Consider the following 19497-nt stretch of genomic DNA (forward strand, 5'->3'; position numbering starts at 1 on the left):
TCTTCACATCACTGTCATTTTTAAAGTTTTTATTCTTTATCGAGAGAGAGAGAAAAAATAGTTTTCTGGGATTGGGAAAAGAAGGGGAAAAATTGAGAAGAAAATACGGAAATGATGAAGAAACATAAAATCCGTTTAAAGGATCAATATCATTTCTTTTAAATCTTTATAACGCTTTAAAAAAATCTTATGAATGCATCCAATGAAAGAAAGAATGAGAAAATATCATAGTGTATATATACTTTTTTCAAGTAAGTACTTCTAAAGCTTTCTTTGTGAAGAAATCTTCTAAATATGATAACAAAATTTACATAAAGTTCATAAATTATTTTTCGTATGTACAAGACATGCCATATAAAATAGTTTGGTAAGAATAGGTGTTACGTATTGTATTTCCGGATATAGAAGTTGCATTAAAAAGACTTTACAACTTTGATATACAAAATACATCACAAAGGACTTTACAACATTGATATACAAAATACATCACAAAAGACTTTACAACTTTGATATATAAAATACATCACAAAGGACTTTACAACTTTGATATACAAAATACATAAAAATGACTTTACAACTTTAATATACAAAATACATCACAAAGGACTTTACAACTTTGATATACAAAATACATAAAAAGGACTTTACAACTTTGATATACAAATTACATCACAAAGGACTTTACAACTTTGATATACAAAATACATAAAAAGAACTTTACAACTTTGATATACAAAATACATCACAAAGGACTTTACATCTTTGATATACAAAATACATAAAAGGACTTTAAAACTTTGATACACAAAATACATCACAAAGGACTTTACAACTTTGATATACAAAATACATAAAAAGGACTTTAAACTTTGATATACAAAATACATCACAAAGGACTTTACAACTTTGATATACAAAATACATAAAAAAGGACTTTACAACTTTGAAAACTCATATTGATTTATTTATTTATTTCACAGACATGGTTTTGGCGCCATTTTGTAGCAAAATACATCAAGTTTTGACTCACGTAGTACGCTAGTTCAGAAACAAGCCACTGTAAGCGCTAGCGGCAGTAGCAGCAAAGATGGCTGCCTTTACTGGTCCCGAGCGTGCTAGGTGTGTATTTTAGTTTGAAGAATCCAAATCTGCGACAACTATGTAACGTAATTTTCGTACAAAGTATAGTAAATATCCTCCCAATAGGCCTACTATTTATCAGTGGCATAAGTGTTTTATTGAAATTGGATGTTCGGTAAAACAAAACAAATCTTCAGATCGTCCCCGTAGATTTAAAGACGTTGTAGAGCAAGTGAGACAAAACTTTGTAAATGAACAGACCTACAAATAAACCGGGCATTGCTTCTTGACAGCTGGGCGTCCCACACATGACAGTTTGGCATGTGTTGAGAAAACAGTTGCATCTCAAACAATACAAATTACAAATGGTGTAAGAATTAAAAAGACACTTATAGAATTGTTCGTAAGGAATTTTGTGTTTGGCAAGAGATCGACTTCAGATGCGATGTTTGCTGCATCACCAATGGAAGCTACATTTTACCTCTTTAGGCTTTAAGTATAAGGTAACAAACTTTATGTATTTTGCTACAAAATGACACCAAAACCATGTCTGTAAGGTAAATGAGAAATCAATATGAATTTTCAAAGTTGTAACGTCCTTTTTGATTCACTCTGTTAAGCCGCGCGCTGTTTGGTTGGAGTTTAGCGTTTCTTTTCAGGGCCGAGACAATATGAGATGTGGGCAAAAGCTACGGTGGAATCCGAACTGCTATAATATGAACCACTGTCTTCAAATTTCAAATACCACCGTGAATCGAACCCGGAACCCCGTGCTAGCCACTAGACAAGCAAGGAGGATGAGCTGATTGAAACAATGCAGTTTAAGTTGTAGGTCTAATATTACTGTAGAAATACACACACATATTAATGCTCAAATTTAAATATGGTTACGAAATGACCCTTGACCCATTTTGAATAATTAAATCGAATATCGAAACAATGCAGTAGCAATTAAATTGAAGCAGTGCAATTGCAATTAAAATGAAACAGGGCAGTTATAATTAAATTGAAGCAATGCAGTTGAAATTAAATTGAAACAGTGCATTTGCAATTATATTGAAACAGTACAGTTATACTTAAATTGAAACATCGCAGTTGCAATTAAATTGAAACAATGCAGTTGCAATTAAATTGAGGCATTGAATGCAAAAAGGGGTCATGTCACCTTTTTTTGACGGCATAGGACTTTGTTATATCGTTGGAAAGTACATTTCAAGGCACGTCGAATGGTAGGGAAGGATTGTGAATACTGTGATTAGGTGGTAAAAGTCAAGTTTATCCCAGCACAGGGGTAAACTCGTTTAGAAAGAGGTTTATGTTTGAGGGAAAGTTAGGTTGAGTTAGCTTTGGGTGTATTACATTTTGATGATCGCTAACCTAACTACTGTATGGGACCTGATTCTGGAACATTGCTAACTGAATCACTGTGAAAGGCCAAACCATCCTAGCCTCAGTATGGAAATTAAAGCGCTTTCAGATAGGGACGAAATCCATGTGCTTGAATTCAGATGTTCCACTAACGATGTTGTTATTATGTTTTGATGGGTTACGATAATCTTTGCTATACATAGCATGAAGAACATTTCACTTTTACTTGGTACAATAATGATCATTACTGTAAATAATCTCCCACACTCTTTTAATTTCCATAGAATTTTCATCCACATTGTTTTATAGACTGTATTACATAATATAGCCATGAACCCCATACCATGCCTGGAATATAATCTACAAATGAACGCAGTATTCAGAAACGCAAACATACCCTTGTACAGACAGTGTAATAATGATGTTTTCTGCGCTTCACTGATCGGTTTTCAAGGGTTTAAATGCATTTCTGTTAGGTACATATCCTGGATTACTGATAGATTTATTGTATTGTACGTAATCACTATCACGCTAATTAATAGCCACAAAGTACTTATAAAACCATGAACAGTACAATACTTTAAGTAACTTTCTTATTGAATGTGTTCTTACTATTTCTAGCAGTTCCAGTTCATATTCTAAATGTTTCAACACAAAATAAAATAGCAGGGTTCAGCAAGCATTCGTTGAATTTAAGATAAAGATTAAGATTCCAGGGAACAATGATGAGTTAAAGTTTCGTTTTAATAAACTTTTCTCTTGCACATTAAACCATTCCCAAGTCCCCCTCTCTCCCTGGAAGGCACAAAGGAAATGAGATTCCAGGGAAATGTACAGAGGTGCCTGGCAATTTCTCCCCTTTTCCACCCTTCAATATTAACCCACTGCATAACCTAATCCTGTAATATATAAACCTAACCTAACCTTACCTAACCTATTAATATAAATCGAGTTTATCCCTGTCCTGGGACAAACTCGACTTTAAACGTGAAGGCTATCCGGTACTGTCATGCTAATGGGGATTTCTTTTTTCACGTGCAGGTGCAAAAGACAGTGCTTCTCAAAGATTTCTGAGGCTTCCAAAGAACTCATACTAAACGAATTTAACAACATGGCCTCGAAAATTGCTCAGGACATAAATCTGATCTGTCTTATACACCCTGTGCAACCAGCAACCAGGAGGCCAAGACCAACGTCTGTAACAGCAAAACCTAAGAGTGCAACGTACATATACATGGTAGGTTAGGCCCAAACAATAGGCTATTGCTTTTTTTCTTTGAAAAACTATAGCAAGATTTTTATTAATCTTACTGATGAAAAAGAAAACTGTTTTCCTTAGAATCTGAAACATACTTTCTGCTTTGTTCCTTTTCAGGTGAAAGTTGGCTTTCAGGAAACTGTTGTCTGCAAAATGGTATTCATGGCACTGCATGGAATATGAAAGAAACGTGTTGCTCGTCTCTGTCTTTCGGCCCAAGAACGCGTGATGTCAGCTCGTGACAAACAAGGGTTTCATGGGAAACAAAAAACAGTTTCAGACGATGTTCGTCAACAGATTTCGGATTTCATTCGAGGTTTTCCCTACCGCGTAGCACATTACTCCCGTTCCGGTGAAAAGAAGAAATATCTTGCTAGTAATCTCAGCATTCAGAGAATGTGGGAACTGTTTCTGGAACAACATGATCCCGAATCATTTTTGTACTACAAGGCTACGAAAGAGGGAACAGTCGACAGTGCAAATTTTAAACCTTTAGTAAAATATCGATTTTACTATAACTACTTTAAAAAGAACACTTTAACTATAGTTTTGGGAAACCTCAAGTCGACGTATGCAAAACATGCGAGAAGTTAAACTTTCAGATCGCGAGTGAACAAAATACTGCTGTGAAACATCGACTAACATTACAGTTGAAACTGAGTAAAAACCGTGCATCAGCTTTTTATGAGAATATGAAGATGATGGAACAAAAAGTGAAAAAATGAAGAAAAGAGTGTCCATTCCAATTCCACACCTACTCGTTTCAGATATGTTTTACTACAGACATCCATGGGTGTTTGTTTTTGGAATCCATCGATTTTCAGACGGCAAGCCCTTCATTTAAATGTATGATGAGTTAACAACGAAGAAAGGACCTAACCCAGTAGTGTCACTTTTGGTGCGTTTTATTGACGAGAACCATTCCACCTACAGTGAAAACTTTATATGTTTTTCTGATGCGTGCACAGGGCAAAATAGAAATTGCACAGTTACACAGTTCTGGCATGCTCTATCTCAAACGGGAAGGTTCCACAACATTCATCACATGCTTCCTACAAGAGGTCATTTCTATTTGGCGTGTGATCGCCATTTTGCGATCTTAGAACTTGCAAAATGTAAAGAAGATCGTGTGTATACACCAGAACAAAAGGTGGACGTTTTTAAGAAAAAGGCGAAGAAGATGAAAATAGAACTGTGTAAACAAGACATTTTTCAGGACTAGAAGGCACATCTGGATAAATTTTACAGGAAATCAGTAACTGTTCATGGAGAAACGTGGAGTGTTACTTCATACAAGATGTTTCACTATTCTGCCACATCAAAATCAGTCGAAGCCTCTAAATTTGCTAGTGGAATATTACGGCAAATCTTTCCTCTTTTGAAACGGAAAGCTATACCCACCCTCTCAAATATGCCTCAGCTTTACTTTGCCCCTTTGGACCTTAAGCTAGCAAAAGTTGATGACGTCCAGAAGATGCTGGACATAATACCAGTGAAGTTATTTCCGTACTTTTACAATATTGTTAAAAAAAAAGAAAAAAGAAAGAAAGAAAGAAAGAAAAAGAAACAGCACCAGGGCAACGGAGGACGATGAACCAGAGAGTGAAGCATGGGATTCTCAGTAAATATTTTCTCTTGTAACAAGTAATTAGCATTAAAATGTGTTTCGGAATACTCACAAAGTATTATTGTACTCAAGGCCTAGTACTGTCATCACAAGAAAGTCCAAACTGGAGTGAAAACAAGGTTCCAGATTGTATTGAATGCTAAAAGGGAACATGTCGACAATTTTCAAATTTCTTTTACCAAGTTTCAATATAAACGATATGATTTTTTTAAATGTCAACAAATGTGTATCATCCGACTATGTACAGTTCAAAGATTTTTTAAAAACTGACAAGAACTACCCAAGTTATACAGTTTTTCTCGTTTTTTCCAAAATTTTGGTTTGATGACTTGACCCCTTTTTGCATTCAGTGCCGCAATTGGAACAGTGCAATTGCAACTAAATTGAAACAGTGCTGTTGCAATTAAATTGAAACAGCGCAATTTTATGTCGCAATTAAATTGAAACAGAGCAATTTTATGTCGCAATTAAATCATCATAATAGTTTTAAACTTGCAAATGGTCCGGAAGCTAGCAACATTTATTGGCGTCAGGCATGCAAGCACCACAGTTAGCGACAACGATTTGCCCGACTGTTAACTGTTTGAATTATCTAATGCACTGACATGTTTGTCTTTTAAAATAATATTATGCTCTGTCTTTTATAATTATGCTCTATTATGGTCTTCAAATTAATTCTTCCTGGACTTTTAGATAACCAAAATCATATTCAGGGTACCAAACATGGTTCGGTTGAATATCAATAACTCGAATTGTTTCATATTCCTTGAACTCTCCGCAACATTCAATGTTAAAACAACCAATATAATTCAAATGTGTAAAAATTACAACCTCGATAAGTTCCATAATAAAGGTTCCATAATCATATTTTTAAAACATGAATCTTCGTGTCTTCAAACCTCCACAAGTCGAAGTTTACTTAAGTCGAATTTCTCTTGATGTGACCTCGATAACTCGAAGCTATAACTTCATGCTTTTACATAATTGTCTTTGTTGCTAATCTGTGCTGTAAATGTGTTATACTCATATCTAGACATGAAAGCCCCTTCCACATGTTTCTAGGTCAATACCTCTTCTTCTTAGGAACTTCGACAACTTCGAATTATAGAGGTTGAACGAATAAAACTTCGAGTTATAGCGGTTATTTAGTTACTCTTAATTAGGAACAAGGAACCTCGGTATGTCGAATTTTTGTTGTGGTCATTTTGATAACTCGTACCTTGATTACTCGAAAAATTTGGTAACTCGAATTTTTATGTATTAATCTTCAGCTTCAAATTCTCGAGGTCCTACTGCGTATGAATAAAGTGCTGTTATACTTCTTAATTTTTTCTTGTCCTTTTGAGTGGCTCTACTAATGACATTAAAAATCAATGTACCATATTATTATTCATATGAATAATTGCACTACGGGAGTAAACAAGCAAAGAAAACATTGTTCGTAGTCTTTTCATAAAATCAGCATCCATTAAGAAAGTTTGACTCACGTAAGTTTAATTTCCACTGTTATGTACCACGTGCTTCTGTTTATAAACAATGGCACATGCTAATGCTTGTAAATAGCAACCACATGGATTTACGACGGAGTACTACACCTCACATTGGGTTACTACCAAGGATCTTATAAAATGTAGGATCTGCCCTTAGAACAAAATCTTGAAGCCATACGTCACAGTTTCGCCACCCCTACTCTGCCCACTCTGTCCAATACGATCGCAATGTTTTGAGCCAACAATCGTGGTGGAAACGAAAGTAGCCAATCAGATTATGCAAGAAGCGAGAGTATCCAATCAGACTTGGCGATGCTCGGTTGTTTTTTGGCTTCATTGATTTAATAGGCTGAAGATACATATGGGCAGATCCTCTATTTTATAACATCCTTGGTTACTACAAGAAGCAGACGAGTGACCACCAGCACCACCTACAAGTCACATGACGACATGGGTACAGCAGCGCCACCACCACCCGAAGCGCCTATATAATGAAGAGCATTTGCCGTGCTTTGCCGAAGAAGACACTGTGACACACCGAGAAACTTTGCGGTGTTAACTAAGGTGTGGTCACCAGTAAAAAAAAAGAAACTATTCTTATTATAAGAGTATAATTAAGAGAAGAAACTATGTGTTTAATAAAGAGTATCTTCTACAGCACATCTACACATACCGCTTCCTGAGAAATAAGCATTGTTTTCCGTCGGCTGGACCTCCTATTGTGAGTCAAGATTCGCTCTGGCTATATAGGCTGTACAGCCAATGGCGACAGTTGGCTGACGGGAACGCAATATTATCTCTTTAGGACAGCATAAAGAAGCACGTTACACAACTTAGAGAAACCTTTCCTTGATATAGCTTATCTAGAAGATCGGCCCTTCTTTAGAGCCATGCGACGGCCACCAAAGAAAGCACCCCACCGGAAGACAGCCAGGTGAAACTGGACCAAACTGGATTTCCAGCAGAGAGGCCCACGGAAGCAGAAGACACACCTATACTCAAGAAGATAGCATCGACGATCGAGTGGGGGAGATGTATGACCAAGCCAAGAAGCTCGCAATGGAAGTTGAGGCACTCACGAAGACCTCTTCAGTATGCATCAAACGCGTATCCAGTAGATACACTGAAGATGCCGTGGGGGAAATCATTGGCATTAGGATGGACTATAGTGAATTCCATGTAACGAATGATGGAAGTAGGGTCAAAGTGTTCTTCAAGTCAGAAACAGCACGACACATTTTTCTCAAGATCTTCCGGCCAGGAGACTTTGGTTCACGTGCAGTGTTTCAACTTCCAAGAGCTACGCAAGCCAGTATGGAATAGTGAAGAAACGGAAGAACACCGTGCAACATACCAAGAAGACCCCACAGAAGCTAAATGCCAACACACCGGCTCTTATGAGGACCACCACCCATAATGTCCAGAAAAATCAAACGTAAAAGAAGCCCTGAACGACAATGAAAACCAAATCGAATCTGCTCAAACAGATGAAGGAAGAGAACCTGAAAGCAACACACCAGATGACAACTTTCATGTAGTCCAGAGAAGAAACAGGAGGAAGAAATCCACAGAAACGAAACAATCTTGTCAAGACGCTCCACTTAATCTCACACATGAGGAAACAAAATTCATGCAGGGGGAAATCACCTGCACACAGGTGAAAACCATACACACTGGTGGAAACCAACATACAGGAAAAAATCAAATTCATACAGGAGAAAACCAGAAGCTCTGGTCCTTCTCAGAACTACCAAGAACCTCCAGTTGTCAACAAAGAGCTAGAAACACAGAATTAATTAGAAGTTTAGAAACAAACATCAATTAACCAATCAGAGATCAGGAAAAATGCACCACGGAACCAACTAGGAAAAAACAATGAAGGCAAACGTATAGCACACCGGCTACAGTAACCAATCAGAAGCGAACACCAAAACAAAGAAGAACCAATCAACCAGTAGCAGCAAGAACCAAAACAAGAAGAAGCCTCCCATGTTTACATGCGTGATAGAAGGCTTTCCCATAAACAAGGAACTTAAGGATCTTGAAGTAGAGCTGCAGAAACAGAATATAAAATTCAATAAACTCATCAGAATTAACTCAGAGAATGGTCCCACTCAATTTGTGAGGCTATTCTCAGCCAGCTCAGAAGGTATAAATAAACTAATCGCATACGGCTTATGGTCAGGATCCAGAACATACAAAGTAGAGCGGTGAAGAAGCCAGCCGCGTCCCATGCCGAGCTGGAACTGTTATGTATACGGTCACATCCAGTATCAATGCACAAACGACAGGCGATGCAATAGATGTGGGAACACGCACGTAAACATCTGTAACCTCCCAATAAACTGGAATTTCTGTGCGACTTGCAAATTAGAGGGACATAGGACAGGTAGCAGCAACTGTTCCAAAAGACCGAAAACTTCTATTCAAATAGCAAGACCTAGGCTGATCTTTGAAAATAGATCCAATATTCCATGCTCTTTTCAGAGACAGAATTCCAGAAAAGAAAAATCAAACAAAACTCCAAGCTAAACAGGAAGAAGCAGGAAAACAACCAACCACAGAAACAATAGACGAAGTAATTGACAGAGCCACATATAAAATAATAGCTTGATTTATATCCATAGTATCAATAACAACACCCTCAGAAGAAAGACCTAAACTCGCAGAAGCAATAACCATAGCCACTAAGATCTTCAAACTGTCAATAACACAATATCCACAACAACAGGTCAGCTGTACGTCACAAGTTCACAAATAGTTACTAGCAAGGTTCAAAGCAGGGGGATCGGCGGAAAAATAAAACAAACTGAAGCAAAAGAGGGGAGGTAATCAACCGTGACCTGCGAACCGATGACGACCCAAAGCACTGATAATGGTCAACGATGAGGAAAAATTGCATGCAAAAAATAACAGATAGCATCACTAACAATACACCTCTACATTACAGACAATATAAATTTGCATTACTAATAATTCAGATAGGTTTATTAAATTAGCAGATAATTTAAATTATTACAGACTGTTTACATGGATTTTTGCCACCCTTCTTACGTGGTTTTGCCATGTAAATACTTAAGCATCCAGCATGATCGATTTAGGTTTCTTTTCCTGGTTTCCAGGTTTTTTTTGTCCCTCTCTCTAATCAAAATAACTGTTCTCTAGCGCTTTCCTATCTTCTATTTTACCCTTCTTTCTATCTACACATTGACAGATTCGCGTTCACATGTCTCCGTAAAGATAAAAGCCGCAACATACACACCCCTACCGACAGATGCTATAGATTACTAATAGCATGGAGGAGAGGCATGTTCATGTTGATTGATGCCTTACTCGTTGTCCAGGACTCGGACTTTCCCGAGGGGCGTCCTTATTAATAATTTTTCTATTTCTGTTTTTGTAATCAGTCTGCGATTGCTCTTTCCTCCTCTAGCTTGCCTAGAGCTCCAGGAGAAATCCAACCTCAAAACCTCTAGTCTGCTGCGGGACTCTAGGCTTTCCTTTCACCTGACTTAGCTTACTCGGAGCTCTGTCAGGATGACAACCTCAGTTGCTTAGCCTGCTTCGGGGCCCTAAGACTCTAAACCCTCTCATTGCTTGCTTCGGAGCATTGGGGTTACCTACACCACTCTACTTAGCTTGCCCCGAGCTCCCGAGCTCTGTAGAGATCTTGTCTCAAGGCTGCAAGATCTTTGGCTACTTTTTCATCTACCTTACATTAGAGAAAGTTATATTGTAGTATTTCTGTAAATACTTTTGTATTATTAGAGGAATTTTATAATAAAAACTGGAAGTGGGAGTCGATTCCGGACTCTGATTCACTCAACCTATCCCTAGCTACTCCTTCAAAGTTAATAACTTTTACAATATTAACAAAAAAATAGCATCTTCCATGGTTCGTAACCCTCGCCTCCTAAAAAAAGACAGAACTGAGTATACCAAAGGAAAGTTTAAATGTATGCAAACGCACATGTGATATATATATAATGTGATAAATAGATCTAAGTAAACACTTTTATCAGTCAGTCAGCTAAAGTACACTTTAACGTATCTGCTACTAGCAGTTCGTCTCTCTACACACACAAGCACACATATGTCTAGTATAATGATACGGCTTACCACACTGATGCTAGAAGTGGATCGTGAAATACCGCAGAGAAAAACAAGCTTATATGAGACAGCTTCAGGCAGATAAACGTACATACACGTGTTGTACTGTTTTGAAGAGTTCAAAGCACGAGGGATAAAAATGAAACAAGATAGAGAGAGAAAAAGGCTAGAGAAAGAGAGAGAGAGAAAGGTGGAAATAAGTGAAGGGATCGTTGTTGCAAAATAGTGGGGGAAAAAATGTTCACAGTGAACTGGATATTTCAGAGAATTTCAGCGAATAAGTACCGTTAATGTCGACACGAAAGGGTTATCGGAGCTGGAGAAGAGGTGTATTGCAGAGTTGGGGGTGAGAATTCTATTTTTTTTTCGAGAAAACGCTCTAAAGGGGATAGAATGTTGTCTCCCAGAGGAACTGTTGTTCTGATGCTAGTTGGGTTTTTATGTCATTTTGCCATCTTATGAATCTTTCATCTGCTTCTGTAACGCTGTGTTGGCAGTTAGGCTGGTTTTCTGTTTTGGTATATATGTGCGTTGGGGAATATATGCAGGCACCAGAGGGTTAAAAAGGGAAAGGGGGAAAGGGAAGTACGACTACAGATTCTTTCTGTTTTCTGTTTTGTTCATCCGCAACTACTGGAACCCTCTACTCAACCACAACTCCCTAAAATATATATATATCCCCCTCTCGTTTCAGCCTGAATTTTGTCCTAACTACTCTAGTGTTTTCTCATCTCTTGTGTTTCCTACAAACTTATACATATATATGTGTGTATTAAACAGCAAGGAAATATCTACTATCAGAATAAGGAAATACAAAATGGTAGATCTTTCTCACAGTTGATTTAATATACGATTTAATACAATGGACACCGATCTCCATTGCAAATATAAGGGGAATTGAAAGTGGAAGTAAAGGGCTCAGAAGTGTCTGTGTGACACATACATATATACATACACAAACACACAGAAAGAGAGAGAGAAAGTGATGGTGAGAGTAAACAATTTTAAATTCATATTTTTGAGACTATTTTAGAAATAGATCACCCAGTCATTTACTGAGTACTGCTTCTTTTCTTTATAGAGATAACTTGCATAAAAATTACTAGCAAATTACTCAAAAAATATGGATCTATCTATCTATCTATCTATCTATCTATCTATCTATCTATCTATCTATATATATATATATATATATATATATATATATATATATATATATATATAGAGAGAGAGAGAGAGAGAGAGATACCGGTGCTGTTTAAGTGAATGAATTATAATAATTGTTATATATTTGACGAGAGACACTTATTGCTTCAAAGATAACAGGTCGAGAATTGCCATAGCCAAAGAAGCATTCAACAAGGAAAGATCATTCAATATTATAGTCCCTGTACTCTAGCTAAGCTACTGAAAGCAAAAACAAGCAATATGTATAGTTAGGTAGCAAACATACAAGATAGACACAAGCATTTAAAAAAAAAAAAAAAAAAAAAAAAAAAAAACTGGATATCACAAATTAATTAGTTCATGCAAAAAGGGCTTCAGTCGCCCATATGGCGAAATTGATCTAACAACTGATTTTTGTTCCTATAGGGTACACCTATGTTTCTATGCATAGTAAGCTTCTGTTTCATTGGTCTAACCGATGTCAACTTTGATTTTTCTACGCAGAAAGAGGTTGTTCTGCTTTTTGAATCAAAAGATCCCATATATTTCAGGCAAAAAAATTCTTGTAGGTTTTATATTTCGAGAACTACGTGTAGTATAGCCAAACCAAAACTAACAATTAACTCAGTATGATATGCGTATTCCGTAAAAAATAAGAAAACTCGATTTAGGTGCTGATCAAAAATTTTGTGGCCCCTGATCCAAAAAATCCAATATATTTATTTAATTCAATCAAACATTTTCTTGTATGCCTCATATTTCGAGAACTACATACAATGTAGCCAAACCCAAACTATCACTTAACGCAGTATGGTGTGTTTATTCCGAAAAAGAAAATATGTAAACTCGATTTAGGGGCATTCAAAAATTTTGTGGCCCCTGAACCAAAAAGTAATTATTGGCCAAGATCTCAATCTTTTGATTCATTTTTTTGATTATTCCTAAAATTCTTGTTTATACCATAGGGTGGCCCAAAAGTAGGTATATAGTACTGTACTGATAAGCTCATTGTATTCGATACCATTTCTTATTGTTATCCATGTTCCTTTATTATTTATTCTTAATGTGTTTTAACCTACATCTTAAGCTAGAAAGAGCCGAAATAAATACATCCATAAACTAAAATGTTATACTTGATCAATGGGTGTCTTCCCGTTTGTTCTTTTCCCGTTTCGCCTTATGCCTGGTTTCATTACTTAAGGGTATGATGTTAAGATAGTGTAGGTTAATTTGACTGTAAGGCGAAACGGGAATTCCGCCTTACACCAGAGAAGGGGATTTTCAAATTATAATAGGGGAATTTATTGACATTTTGCAAAACATTTGCAAAGCTAGTATTATTTACGTTTGAACGAATAAAACAGAGTATAATCCAAGTAAGTATTCAGGGTAATGTATTATTTGCGTCACTGTTTAAAAAATTGCTCATGCTGCCTTGTATTTGTATCTCAAATATGAAGAAGAGGGGACGGAAGAACCAACATCAACAAAATATCTTTGAGTTTACGTCCCACGGTTATGCCGGTTAGGCTAATGGAGACGGTGGTGATGAGTAATGAATGAAATGGTGGAATGAAGAAAGTGGAAGGAAACGGGAGAACCCCGAGAAAACCCACGCACACGGTGTTTTTCCACCACAAAGTTCACTTGGTGGGGGCTGGGATCGATCAACATCAACAATTACTAACGGTAAGATATATATGTGAGTATATAGTAATAGTTGAATAAGTATAAGTAATTCTCTGCAAGCTTGTAATATTTATTCTTGCAACTTCTCCAAAAGTAATTTTAGAGCTTTAGACGTGGAACTTTTTTAATGGCATTCTAGCTAGCATACAAATTCATAATCCATTTTTTATTTACAGCGTAACACAATTAACCTGTCGTAGTTAAGCAATACCTCTGTTTGTCTTTACATTCTCGAGGGAAAGAATATTTTGTTTTCCTGTTGATGTTTAAAATTAATTTATTTTCTTCTTTCCAGGGAGGAAATTGCTAAGGGATAATAGTGTAGTGAAACTGCATCTGTTGTCCCTACTTTTGGTGGCATGAACCTGGCCACCACTACTGCAAAGACTGAGTAAATTGAAGGTGGAAAGATGGTGAAGTGAAACGCATGACGGCAAAAACCTTTGTTGGTGGATGAAGTCGTTGACGCTAGTAGAATACTTGTAAGTTATATTTTGGTAGTCAAGAAAATAGTTTTATCATTTCCTACTTTCTTTTTCTTGCGCAGTTTTAGTGCTTTTTTTGGCGGGAATAGTAAAAGTCTAATATGACAATAGTAATAGAAGTAAGAATATTAATATTAAAGTATTTCCTTAGAATGTCTGTGTTATTTATTCGAGTCTTTCTATCTTCAACAGGTTTTCGGTTCTGTTGAAAATTTGGAGATTCTGCGTCAATGCGATAGGATTGTAATGGGTGGGGTATTTAAGACAGTACCTCTCCTTTTCTCCCAATTGTACACTCTGCACGGAAAATATTTGGGCCAGGTATTTCCTCTTCTCTTCTGCTTACTTCCCAAGTAAAAAGCAAGACACATATATAAGACTACCGGAGGTAATCAGGGAAGAAGCTGAGAAATTTGGACTGTTTCAAATTGAAAGAAGTTTCTATTGATTTTGAGAACGCAGCAATCAATGCTGTAAATGAAGTATTTCTGAATGTTGAAATCAAAGGATGTTTCCTTCACTTCTCTCAGTCAGTGTGGAGGGAGGTTCAGAAGTTAGGAGTTTCTCAATTGCGCTCAGAGAACTCCGAAATGAAAAGATGGATTCGACATGCAGCAGCACTACCTCTGGTATTAACTTCCCATTTAGATGTAGTGTTTGTACGTTTGCAAGAAGATGCGCCTGATGTTCCATGTAAGGAGGAGTTTCATAGTTATCTTGTTGACACTTGGCTGGATGATGGTGACACCCTATTTCTTAAGTAAGTTTATACATAGATAGCTGGCATTTACTGCAGTTTTTAAAAATTATTAAATCATTGATTAAGCTATTCCGAGCATTTCTATCTATTAAAATGCTACAATCTATCTATTAAAAGCGTCTGAGCTCCAACCTATAACTTTGGCTTTCAAATCTTTCATTTACGGTTATGTCTGATTTCACGTTTAACAGAGACAAACATTTTGAGTATTTGTACTTTAAATAGTCTAAATTAGTTAACTATGTCTTTTTCATAAAGTTTATGATATAAAATTATTATTCAAAGCCTTTGTACTTTTATAAGCCTTCTCTAAAATCAATGCATGTGAATTGTCCTTCCATCTTCTGAGTTCTTTTAAACTATGTTTATATGTTTGTGGACAATCTTTTCGACAATGAGATCTCGGAAACTACAGGCTCTAGAAAGATGACGTTTTCACTGACCGATTGGAAATTTTGCGTAGATTGTCCAGTTCTAATTGAATATTAAAAAAAAACATGACCATTATTTCTTTATTACATTTTTTTAGGTTACACTGGAAGCGTTGAAATTAAAAAAAAAAAACTAAAGCATCATACCCTATGCGTTATACATTCCAACACCACAATGTTGTGTATTGGGGTTGTATATGTCTCAGGCGTTTGTTCTATGGCCAAATAATAGTGAAAAAGGAAGGATAACCATTTCCTGAGTCTAAGATAAATCTTTATTTCTTGAGTGTTTTGCCCAATGATCACCATATATAACTGACATTATAATTAATTGTATATGTAATGTATTTGCTTATTACATACTGCATGCAAGAAGAAAGAAAACACTGGTCATACATCAATTAGAAACTCCAACCAGAAGTATGCTCAAATCTTGCAAACGGCGCGAGATATTGAGAAAAAATAATCGTAAAAATCTCCCCTTTATGATACCTCTTGCCGATTTTTTTTTTAAATCAAGACGTCTTTCACTTGTGTCTGTAAAGGAATATGTACATGTGTTGTGAGGAATGAGAAGGAGATTTATGCTCATATGCGAATGATACGCTGTGTAGAGAGCGCAGGTTCAACTAATTCTACAGTAAAGCATTTTATTCCATTAGCACCTCATGTAGTGCAATATACATTTTATTGCGACGTGCATGTATTGAAGATTCTGCATTCACTGATTTGTAAATTATAAAAAGAATAAAGTATTTTGATTTACAAAAGAAAAAATTTTTTCACTCAAAATTTTGCTATCGACTTTCCAACGTAGATGCTCCTGCAATTCTTTGAATCTTTAAATGTGCTAATGACGTATTTTTTTACCTATTTGCAGTGACTTGTGTAATCACTTTGAAAACGATCAAGGACGAACGGCTAACAATGCGGAAGGATGGCAAGCCAAATTTACGAAGAAAGGCATCAAGGGACCACTTAGACATATCGTCGACAGCGTCACAAACTGTCGTATCTCAGTTTTCTAAACTTTTCAGGAGAACGGTTTTTAGGTTTTCACACAACTTTGAACGGCCATAACTCAAAATCTATTTTACCGAAAGGAGAGAAAATTTACCAAGTTTTAACTTAAAACATAAGAAATCAGTGGAGAAAGTTTTATGGAATTTGCCTGTAAAAGCTTGTGGAAAATTTGGCGGGAAAAAATACGACAGTTTGTGACGATGGTAATCCTCTCTTGTATGAAAGATACGACGCATATTTTTTTATACTGAGAACTACATTAATAGATGAACAATCGGAATATATTGCACTTTTATTGAAAAACTTCGTGTTTATTACACAAAATAATTTAACAAATGCTTCCTGAGATTCTTGAGGGTAAAACGAAATTCCTGAGAACACACAAGAAACACAATATTAAGAGCATACTAACCATAACATATAATAATGCTATCAAGTTGACGTTGCCAGAATATAAAATCTTGCAAAGTAATTTGCAAATTGCATGCTTTGATATTGCACTTGAGAAGGATGGCTAATGTGGTAAGTTTCTGTAAAATTGAACATGTTCAGGGTTTCGAATGATTGGAGTTGGGCCCGGACACAATGATAACGAGTCCTCGTAGGCGTGGGAGACCCGGGTTCGATTCCCGGCGGAAGCTCATGTGGTTCGGATTCCACGTTAATCAGTAGGTCCACGTCTCATATAGCCTCGCTGCTGAAAGGGACGTTAAAAATCAATCAATCAAAACGAGTCCTCGTACTTCTCTGGAGCGATAATTTTTGACAAGTATGCAAAGTAGGAACTTCTATCTGGTGGATTCAATGTGCGTTCTTTTCAGGGAAATAGTTATGTAAGTGTCCTCAAAATGACTTGTCTTAAACTGAATGCAGTTTGGATAGTCTTTGTTCACTTTCACTTCGGGCATTTCCGTCCGATTGATTGGATCTCCATTTTCGTCACGTCTAACTGACAGAATACAAAGACATTGAGACAGAGATCTAATCTCATACATCGCTTCTGTCAATACAATGAACAGTATATGGGTTCTTTTTCCTTGCCAGTTTAACAATCGGTTCAAGTTGCGAGGGTAAAAAATTACTGCCACAGTGCTTAATAGATGTGCTTATAGCACTGTGGACTGAATCTCCCTCATTTTGTCCATGCCTAGATTCAAAGAATCGGAGAGAAATTTCTCTGATGTTCTTATGTGTTTGCACCGCATACCCCATCAGAGCAACCAACCTGAACTCCTACTAGGTCCATCCTGTATTTCTCCAACTCATTTATTACGGATTTTAACGCGCCTCCCTAATTCTAATATTCCATGTTCCAAATCTCATATCCATTTTCTTTTGCTGATGTCGGGCCAAGTTATCAGTCTTGGTCCGAGGCTTCTGTGATTGTTTCTGAAAAAGTGTCTTTTTTTCGATTACAGGATGAGTTTGTTAGGCTCACCCAAACGCCCAAGCTGGAGGGCCACTCCTTGTCTCCCCGCGACTGCTTATTCAGTATCTTCGCAGCTAACCTCTATATCTAAAGGCCTTCTCCTCGATCCGCAACCTAGGACCGCGGTGGCTCAGTGGTAGAGCGTTCACCTCTGGTTCATGGGGTCGCGGGCTCCCTGCTCCCGCCAAGTGAATTTTGTGGTGGACAAATAGCGTGAGCGTGGGTTTCCTCGGGGTTCTCCCGTTTCCTCCCACTTTCTCCATTCCATCATTTCATTCATTTCTCATAATCATCGTCTCCTTTAGCCTAACCGGCATAACCGTGGGACGTAAAACTCAAAAATGTCATGTCATGTTGATCCGCAACCTGAGGACGCCCCATGCCGTGTAAATATATATGTATACAGCAACGCATTGATCAAGTATAACATTCTAGCCTATAAGTTTATTTGCTTCGGCTGTTCCGACCTTAAGATATAAGTAAAAATACATTAGGAACAAATGATAAAGAAACTAAGTCTACCTGATGGATAACAATAAGAAATGATATAAAAAACAATGAGTTTATCAGTACGGGACTGTATTCCTACTTTTGGGCCACTTTGAGTATATAAACAAATTGCTTTGAATATAGGCGTATCTGTCCAGCTGCGAAAGATCTGTTGCTCACAAACTGTCGTAACTCAAGATACGACTGTTTGTGAAAATGGTTTATATGCTTCATCTCAAGATACGACACAGTGACGTCATCACCACCGTCAAAACAACGCACATTACAGATGTGTCGCTTTGGGAAATTGTAGAAGTCAGTGTATGCAACTACATAGTAAAATATCTCAATTTTCGATTTTTTTGAGATACGACACTTTGTGACGCTGTCGACGATATATTCTTTCATTGAATTAATGAAAGACGAGCAACGTTAAAATGAAAGACTGCGAGGATAATCAGGGAACACTTAGAAAGAAAGCTAAAGTGGATACGCTTGACGACAGGATTCACTGCCTAAAAGATAAACTAAAGAACAATGTAATTGATGTAATTTCATATATTGGTGCTGTTTCATATTATATCCGCATAGAAACTTGATATGCTATTTTGGGTGTGATAATAAAATTTATGTTCTTGTAAGATATTTGAGTTTAATTTGTCTGAAACAGAAGAGAGGTTGCAGCTGAGAATAAAATAAATCCCTCTTTGCTACAAATACGGAGTGAAAATTCCCTTGTATGTTATAAGGCGAAACGGAAAAAGGCGAAACGGGAATTCCCGCTCCGCCTTAAGATAACATCCTTATCGGTTGTCCGTCAAAGTGTGTTTTGAGAGCATAAGGCGAACGGGCATAAATCGATCAATGCAAGGGTATGCAATATATATATATATAGAAAGAGAGAGAGATAGGGTGTTTCAAAACAACATTGACAACTTTTAGGATGTGATTCCTGACACCAAGATAATATGTGTTCTATCCAAAGATACACGTTTCAGAATCCTAAGGTACTCACGTAACAATTTTTATAGAGGCAGTTTGGCTACGGGCCTATAATTTGAAGTACTCACCAACTACTGTACCTCTATAAA

At 36.8% G+C, this 19497-nt stretch overlaps 1 protein-coding gene and 1 long non-coding RNA gene across 2 annotated transcripts in view; both read left to right on the forward strand.

Moving 5' to 3' along the window:
* The window catches only part of LOC145664240 (uncharacterized), a 53839-nt gene extending 34798 nt beyond the window's left edge, over positions 1-19041 (forward strand). Inside the window, exons 2-4 of the mRNA XM_081730728.1 lie at positions 14085-14271; positions 14467-15034; positions 16346-19041. Of these exons, the coding sequence (XP_081586854.1) occupies positions 14865-15034; positions 16346-16493 (318 nt within the window). The 5' untranslated portion in view covers positions 14085-14271; positions 14467-14864 and the 3' untranslated portion in view covers positions 16494-19041. The remainder of the gene's footprint in view (positions 1-14084; positions 14272-14466; positions 15035-16345) is intronic.
* On the forward strand, positions 3510-6104 carry LOC145664246 (uncharacterized). Its single transcript, XR_014127338.1, has 2 exons — positions 3510-3685; positions 3824-6104. It is a non-coding gene; the product is annotated as an uncharacterized LOC145664246 (long non-coding RNA).
* Positions 19042-19497: the final 456 nt, after the last annotated feature.

The sequence above is a fragment of the Thermobia domestica genome, chromosome 1 (assembly GCF_964235325.1).
Source record: "Thermobia domestica chromosome 1, izTheDome1.hap1.1, whole genome shotgun sequence".
NCBI lineage: Eukaryota > Metazoa > Arthropoda > Insecta > Zygentoma > Lepismatidae > Thermobia > Thermobia domestica.